At 44.9% G+C, this 9,108-nt stretch overlaps 1 protein-coding gene across 3 annotated transcripts in view; it reads right to left on the bottom strand.

Moving 5' to 3' along the window:
• Positions 1–349: 349 nt before the first annotated feature.
• The window catches only part of ADNP2 (ADNP homeobox 2), a 32,936-nt gene continuing 24,177 nt past the window's right edge, over positions 350–9,108 (bottom strand). For all 3 annotated transcript variants that reach the window (XM_070453020.1, XM_020875622.2, XM_020875623.2), the window contains one exon: positions 350–5,056. In XM_070453020.1, coding sequence (XP_070309121.1) covers positions 1,814–5,056 — 3,243 coding nt within the window. In that variant the 3' untranslated portion in view covers positions 350–1,813. The remainder of the gene's footprint in view (positions 5,057–9,108) is intronic.

Genomic DNA, 9,108 nt, shown 5'->3' with positions numbered 1-9,108 from the left:
CGATGCTGCTCTGATCCTGCAGTGGACAGGATGGTCAGCCCGACAGACTGACCAGGCCCCAAACGCAAACAGAGCCCCGAAGTCTCGCAACTGAAGGGGCGCAGGTCAAGCCACACAGATGGCAAGCCATGCCGGGCAACACAGAGCTCAGCCTAGAGAAAGGCAACTCCCGGCCACCATCACACAAAGCAAGGATCTCCAGCCACAGCTATTTCGTGACCCTGTAATTATTCAGCCTTTTGGGGGTGTGCTTATTTTCACAACAACAAATATGGTATCTACTTCCATGTTTAAATTGTTTCTGAATCATCGTGATGTTTCAACATTTAAAAGAATTAAACAGTTCTACTTGCAGTGGTATAACAAGTTTTAATTCAAAATAGACACTCTGAAAACAATAGGTAAAAAAAAACAGACTGGAACAAGCTCTTTGAATTTACAACAGAGCACACCAACAATCACACACACGCCAGTTTCACGGTTGCCTCAGAAATGTACATTACAGCAACGACATGCAAGAACTACACTTTAAAACTCCACGTGGTAACAGTATCTCATTTCCCAGAGACTGTCACATCTTCCAAGAACGCAGCACAGGCACCTCTCCCGTGCATCACCAGCACTGTGGCTCAAGGTCAAACAGGCTGGTCTCCACAACTGCTTCTGGTGCTTTAAGTTATTTCAGATTACGTGGAAAAAATGAGGCCTAGTTGGCCGAAGGACAGTTACACACTTGATTCCTTAGCAATAGCCCATCCCAGTAACCTGGACACCAGGCTATGGGAAAGCCCATTTTCCTAGAATGAATAAATTTACCTCCAGGAAACTGTCAGATTTAATACACCAACCAGGAGACTAGCTCCAGTCCATGTGTTTCACCTTGTTCCCTAAAAACCTGTGTTTAAATCTTAGTTAGTAGCCACACTCAGGGGTCAACATTTCATTCCTGAGTAACTCAGACCTTCCCTTTCGCTGTTTATGCACAGTTAGGTCAGGAGGAGAGCTTGTGTGTGTGTTTTCAGTGTTTGTTCTAAAGGCACTAAAGATTTATTGTCTTGTCTTTGAATGGAGAAGACTTATCACCACATCAAAAAGAGGGGAAAAGTCTACAGTGAGAAGTATTTTGTACCTACAGAATTACTTTATTTGTAAAATAACTCTTGATTTAAATACCAGACTTCAGGTTCAGTATATTTTTAACAAATGAAAACATTTGGTTTTCTGAGTTACAATCAAAAACAACTGTTAGGACGTAAACAACTGAAAAAACGTAAATCAAAATTATAATCTAATTAGCGAATACCTTACAAGAAGAAATCAGCGTAAGTTAATGCAGTGCATCCTTAATGAACCAGACATGTCACAGGGGCTGCTACTCACTTCTCTAAACATTTACTGTATCGTCTGTTGCTACTTGGGAAGCTGAGGGAGAGCAGTTTTAATTTGCAGTTAATCAAGTGTTCTGAAACAAGCTGAAATTTCCTTAAATGAAAAATAAACATATATAGATTTTAGTTTTTATCATACAATAGTGACACTACTGGGAAAACAAGGCGTGCATGAAATATCAAAAGATTTAATTTACATGACAGAGAAAAAACAAAAAGTAATTGTTACAAAATCAAACTGCAGGAAACAAATTTGAAAGAACTACTCACTTCTTTATACAGAAGTCTTTCTGAGCACCTGAAATAAATCTAAAGAGCAGCATAAAGACCACTGAAACTGATTAGTTCAACATACAGTGAAGAAAATAACATTTTTAAAAATCTCAATTGAAAAAAACTATCTAATACTTTAGATTTTTTTTTTTTTACAAGTTTTGTGGTTCATGCTCAAAGTTCAACCTGTGTTTAACATTTTTAAGTTCAGACATGTCAAAGCCTAAAAGTACAGACGGTTTGTGATTTTTTATTGCTTTCATGCAAATATACCTTCTTTTTCCAAAAAATGAAGCCACGTCAATTTTCCACACCCATAAGAGTGAAGATAACAATTCTATTTCCTTTTTACTGGGATATGGTCTCTTGTGGAAATAATCCCTAAGAAACTGCTTTTTGTCTTCGTAAGAACGGTCTTCGTACTTTTTAGGATTTAATGCTAAAATCTGAAGAGCGTCGTCACTAACGGGCGGTCCCTCCGTCCTGCCCTCACTCCGCTGCCGTTTAACAGGTGCAGCACTCACTGCCTTTTCTGGAGCCGGGTCTGTGTCCGCGTCTATGACGACGGGCGGCTCCGCGCCATCCCTCTGGTCTTCGACCCCGGAGTGGCCATCAGGCAGCTTTCTCTTCACTGAGAAGCTGGTATCGTGGATCACTTCGCCGTTGACTAAGAGCAGCTCGCTGTTCTCCAGGAGGCTGGGCTGGCCCTGCAGGTCAGGGCTGCTGTCCTTGGGGGCGCTGCGGCAGCGCAGCAGGTGGATGGCAATGGCTGCCAGCGTCATGTTGCCAGTGTAGACCCCGCAGCAGTGGATGCACTTGAAAGCTGGAGACTTCAGAATCGTGTGGACTGTGGGCGTGATGTGGTGCCTCTCCTTCAGATGCAGCTCGTATGCCTCCGTTGTCACAAAGGTGCCAAAGCAAAAGGGGCAGGTCAACACCTGCTTGCCGGGCCTCCCAGAAGCACCCTCAGCCTGGGGCCTCACCTTGATGTACACAGGCACCAGCGACTTGGAGTGTATCCCCGCCAGGATGGCCAGGTAGACCTCCCGCTCGCCCAGCTCCTCCCTAGGCAATATGGTAATAAAGTCAAGGTGGGGAAACAGCAGGTTGCCGTTGGCGTCGATATCCAGTTGAAAACCTTTGTTACTGTAATCCATGGGCAGCTTCTTCTTCCCCAGGTGCATGGTCCGACTGTGCTCTGAGAGGCCTCTGATATCGTGGAAGGTGCACGGGCAGAACAAGCACCCCAGGCCATGCATCAGTAAGTGATGGATAAGCTCCTCCTCCGAAACTAAACACTTACAAGAAAGACATCGAACTGTCTTCTCTCTCATCCACTTTAAAAATGGCGCACATGCCGCCAGTTTCTCTGGCTCCAGTTTGTCAGCAGCTTTGGATTCACTGTGCTTATGCGCCACTTCCATATGGACCTGGTACACATTGGAAGGGAAGAGCTCGTTGCAAACAGGACAGGTTTTCCATTGCTTGGCCTGTTTGAGCACCTGATTTGCCTCTGCCACAGACGAAGAGGCCTGAACAAACATACTCTGAGTGGCATTTACCACCACGGGAGGGGAGGGCATGCCGGCCATGGAACTGGCCATCTGGGCAGCTGTGCCCGACTGCAGGAGCTGGATGGGCATCTGGGGAGGGGCAACAGTGGCGACGCTTCCAGGGGGCACTGGCAGAGTGACAGACACCGGGGCAAGTGTGTACGTGGGAATGCCATTCACTTGTTTCCCTGTGGGTATGAGCTGTCTGAGAATAGAGCCTGATGTCAGAAAAGTGGTGTTTGGCGAAGCACCGGGTCTAATGGTCTGATTTGCAGGCAGAATGTTGGTATTCACAGACTGATTAAGCTGCAGGACCCCAGGCCTCACTGGCTGGCCCACAGGAAGAACTCCTGACATGACCTGCTGACTGAGCTGAAGAACACCAGAGTTAATGCCCTGGTTCACAGGAAGAACGGCTGAAGAGACTGTCTGGTTGGGGGGAAGGAGCCCAGGTGGGACTACCTGGCCAGGAGGAAGCACCCGCAGTGGGACCGTCAGCCCTGTGGGCAGTGCCCCCGAGGGGGCCGTCTGCCCGATGGGGAGCACCCCTGACTGAACCACCTGGCCAGCAGGAAGAACCCCAGAAGTCGCTGTCTGTCCTGAAGGGATGACCCCAGCAGGGGTCACCTGTCCTGCAGGAAGGACCCCTGACGGGACTGTCCGACTCACAGAAATCACCCCTGGCGAGACTGCCTGAAGCACTCCAGGGGTGACAGAGGGGTTGACAGGGAGGACCCCAGACCCAACGGGTCTATTCACCGAAAGAACTCCAGGTCCAACTGGCCTGCTTATGGGCCCCACAGGCTGGCTGAGCGGCAAAACCCCCGGGCGGATGGTCTGATTTATGGGGAGGACACTGGTTCCAACAGACTTACTTACAGGTCCAACCGGCTGACTCAAGGGCAACACGGGAGGATTTGCTGCCTGACTAAGTGGGACTCCATGAGAAAGAAAGACAGGCTGAGGCGTCGAGCGCGGCAAAGTGAGGCTGCTCTGGCCCACTGGCAGAGGACTGGAGACCAGGGTCACATGAGGCTGGGCAACAGCTGGCGGAGAGTGGGTGACACTGCCCACAGCCCCCGCGGCCACAGTAGACGGAGGGGCTGCACCCTGAACCGGCTGCACCACGGTCTGGCTCTGGCCATTCTGCGGCAAGGCAAGGTGGTAGCAAGGAGATGAGGCTGGGATGCCCGGAGCACTGCTATTCGGCGGTATGGCCACGTGTGTAGCTGGTTTGGGAGCAATATGCATCTGCTTCAAAAGGCCAGTCTTCTTAATATGTTCTGAGATGACAGACCTAAGCTTATTCTCCAAATCCCGGTGTATATCGGATGTCAAAATATGATACATTAAAGCGTCCTGGCTGCTGGCATTGGCGTTGCACTTTTTACAGTAATACCTGTCAGACGTGAGCAACTTCTCTGCACAGAGGGTGTCGTCAGCTCCAGGATGCTCACCCACCTCCTCAGTTCTCAGGCCAAAATAGGAGTTAATTAAGTAGTGAAAATGTGCTACCAGCACATGCTTCTTCATGCTGTAGTACAGTGTGTTTGAAAAGTTACATTTTAAACATGTAAAACTTATCACATCACTCCTAGATGATTTAGTTTCACCTAAAATATTCACTGTGTAATTCTGGACTTTCCGAGCAGGTGCATGAAACATTCTGAAGTGCCTTCCCACAACTCTGGGTTGAGAGGAAAACACGCAGTTTGGGCAAGGGATCACCAGCTCTTGGTCAATTTCATCTTCATGGTAACGATGTAAATGATTTTTGAATGAAGTAAGCACTTTTGTGGAGTATTTACAGAGGCTGCAACAGTATGGTTTTGTTCGATATCTCTGTTAAAAAAAAAAGTCAAGCATAGTTTAATAAAACTACACAGTTTAATAAAAATCAGATGCTACACCATCTACAGTTAACAAGTAAATGATTTCCTTCCTTCTAACTTGCTGGATCTAGGGCTGTGCTGTAAGGAAAAGCACCTACAGATAACACTCACATCACAAAACCCTTTTCATTTTTTTCCTAAAACACTTAAAAATGTAGTAACTATTTTCAGCATTTAGGCCATACATACAAACAGCGTATGGCCCCAAAAACATAGCTACCTGAACCCCGTTTCCAAAGCCAGCCATTAAAACCACAAATCTCCTTTAATCCTGTACTCTGATTCAACTGCATCAATTAAACTCAATTCTCAGCAAGAAAAAATTACTTTCTCCCGTTCTCATCCCACTTTTCTTAGTTCCAAGTTGTTTTTACTCCAAATTCTAAAACTTCTGGAATGTTCTAACATAACCAAACTTGATAATTGTTAAACTGACCACCCATCTTTCATTTCCCAGATTCCAGGAGATAAATGGACAGTGACAACCACTGAAGACAGAGGGGCTGTGGCTCACTCACTGTGAATAAGCCTGAGGTAAGTTCAAGCCACAGACTGCCACTCTGACAACGTGTTCTCTCTCTGTAAGGCAAATATGGGGAATTCAACAAGCCTGGGGCACAAGAACAGACATTCATACAACAGCTGGCCAACTGAGGAGCACAGTGTGTTCTAACATCCAGGAAGCCTTGTTGGTCTGACATGAGAGAAGCACGGAAGGCACCAGACCCCAGAGCTGGAGCACCAGAAAACACTGGGCCTAGTTTCATAAAGCAGGAAAGCCGGGGTGTGGACAGGTTAGACAACAGGGCAGAGGTCTTCCCACCCTGCAGCTGTTTCCCACTGATGCAGTGGCCGCTGGCCACCCCCGTCCTTCCCAGACATGTGCTTGGAGACCACTCTCACACACACACACATACACACAAATTCCCCTCCTGTGGGTTCTGTCACCCTCTCTGCTAATCACGCAGTCTTCCTCTTGGGTCACTGATCAGAGAAAACACCCAAACACATTCAACATGTCACTACTGCCTTTTCAGCAATTAAGAAATCCCAGGTTCTGGAACTTCCAGGAGAATCTATAAAAAACCTAGGGGACAGCCAACCACACAACACATTTTAAAAAATATGTTTCACCAATTCAGACACACTTTTTTCTATTTTAATATCTCCAAAATCTGGAAACACCTTAGAGCTGACAGTTTAATGTTACATCACAGCTTAGGCGAAGTATTACTTTTTTTTCATTTATGGTTCATTTAAAATGGAGCATCTTATACTCCACAAATACTGTATTGAAAAACCAGATACTTAATGAAAATTACACCCAGTGAAAGAGTCAACAGAACTAACAACTTGCTACTGTTAGTACTGAACAGATCTTTGGATCAAGGAAAGATTTCTTATATAACACATCATAAATACAATTCATAATAGAAAATACATGCCTCCTGAGAAATCTGTATGCTGATCAAAAAGTAACAGTTAGAACTGGACACGAAACAACAGACTGGTTCAAAACTGGGAAAGGAGTACATCAAGGTTGTATATTGTCACCCCCCTTCTTTAACTTCGATGCAGAGTATATCATGCAAAATACCAGGCTGGATAAAGCACAAGCTGGAATCAAGGTTGCCAGGAGAAATATCAATAACCTCAGATATGCAGGTGACACCACCCTAATGGCAGAAAGCAAACAGGAACTAAACAGCCTCAAAAACTGGTTTAAAACTTAACATTCAAAAAACAAAGATCATGGCATACGGTCCCATCACTTCATGGCAAACAGATGGGGGAAAAAAGGCAACAGTGACAGATTTTTATTTTCTTGGACTCCAAAATCACTGTTGACGGTGACTGCAGCCACAAAATTAAAAAACACTTGCTTCTTGGAAGAAAATCTATGACAAACCTAGACACCGTATTAAAAAGCAGAGACATAATTTTGCCAACAGAGGTCCATCTAGTTAAAGCTCTGGTTTTTCCAGTAGCCACATATGGCTGTGAGAGTTGGACCATAAAGAAGGCTGAGCATCAAAGAACTGATGCTTTCAACTGTAATGCATGAAAAGACTGTTGAAAGTCCCTTGGACTGCAAGGATACTGAAGCTGAAGCTCCAATACTTTGGCCACCTGATGCAAAGAGCCCACTCACTGGAAAAGACCCCAATGCTTGGAAAGACTGAGGGCGGGAGAAGGGGATGACAGAGGATGAGATTGTTGGATGGCATCATCAACTCAATGGACATGAGTTTGAACAAACTTTGGGAGAGAGTGGAAAGACAGGGAAGCCTGGTGTGCTGCAGTCCATGGGGTTGCAGAGTCAGACATGACTGAGTGACTGAACAACAGTAGAAAAAAATTATAAACAGGATTTTATCAAAGTAAGAAATCTTCTCTTTGAAAGATACTTTAAAAGGTAAAAAGACAAACCACAGGCTAGAAGACTATTTACAAACCACATACCTAATACAGGACTTGTGTCCATAAAACACACTGTGGACATGTTCAAGTCTCAGTAAGGACACATATGACCCAATTTTTAGAAAACTGGCAAAACATTTAAGAGTCGAACACTTCAAACTAAAGAGGGTATCCAGATGCCAAAGAAACACACAAAAAGATGCTCAACATTGTTAGTCACTAAGGAGAAGCAAATTAAAACCAGAGAAGACACCACTACAAGCCTATTAAAATGGAAAATAAGCAGTTAAATCCAAAAGCACAAAAACCCTGAGAGTCCAGTGAGGACGCAGAGCAGCCAGGACACACACCACTGGTGGGAAAGCAACACGGTACAGCCACTTTGGAAAACAGTCTGGCAGTTTGTTACAGAGATGGACCATATATTGCACAACCCAGCAATCTCACACCTGGCAATTACCCAAGAGAAGTGAAAGCAAATGTTTAGAGAAAAACCTGTATGTCAAAGTCTAGGAGAGTGATCAATCAGAAATAACTGGAGTATGATTCCTTGGTTCACTGTAACAGAAAAATAACCAAGGAGAGAAGGAGAAAGAAGTGGAGTCAGGCATCCTGGCCACTGCAGGATGCCTTGTCTCCGAGATTATCCCTGTTTCCCCATCTGCCTAAGGCCACATCTTCAGGTCCCGTAACAGCTAGGCTTCATTTCCAACATAATACAAGCACCTCCATCCCAAATCCAGATATCCAGCACATCTCATTTCTCTGAAGCATGAGCCACATAATCCAGCCGAGTAGCACATTCCTGCTAGTGGCCGAAAAACTGTCTTTGTTCAAAAATCCTATTACCCAGACACAAATTAAAGGCGGCTATCTACAAATACAAAGTAAGGTACTAAAACTAGCAGTGACACAGCCTCTACCACGCCAGGTAACAGTGGTTTATTTTTTCTGAATATGGTACCTATTTAACAAATTCAATCTCTACTATTTCATATTGTTATTTAACTTTTTGTGTCCATTCACACAAACAAAAACATAAACTCCCTAAGGAAAAGAACTCTTTCACCTCTTTGCATCTAGCACTGAGAAAGTTGTAGCAGGAATTCAAAAAATGTTTCTTGATGAAGAGCATATAATTATACATTATATTGTATGTTACATAATATAATCTTTTAGGGATTCAGATGAGAAAAATCAGAGAGGCCTAAGAATATAATCACGAAGCCGAGGTATTCAAAACAAGGCATATTTGAAAAGCCATGAGTTGTTCTGAGCAGAACAGCCAAATCAGAGCAGTTTCAAGGAATCTTGTGTCTGTTGGTAAAGAGGGGAACGTCAGGTCAAGGAAGGGAAGAGACACAGAACAGGCAGAAAGCGGGACTCAAGAGGACAAGGTGACAACAAAAATGTTTACAAATAAAATTCTGACAGAAAAACGACTGATGAGTTACAGAAAGTTTTCTTAAGCCAGAATTCTCAAGAACAACGCTATTTGGACAAATGGGCGGGGGAGGCAGTGAGCGGAGGCGGGTCCCTTCGGGGCAAGCTGCCTGGAGCTGACGAGGTGCTAACCCAGCA

This window comes from Odocoileus virginianus, chromosome 22 (genome assembly GCF_023699985.2).
Source record: "Odocoileus virginianus isolate 20LAN1187 ecotype Illinois chromosome 22, Ovbor_1.2, whole genome shotgun sequence".
NCBI classification, from domain to species: domain Eukaryota; kingdom Metazoa; phylum Chordata; class Mammalia; order Artiodactyla; family Cervidae; genus Odocoileus; species Odocoileus virginianus.
This window is presented reverse-complemented; position numbering and strand designations above follow the sequence as displayed.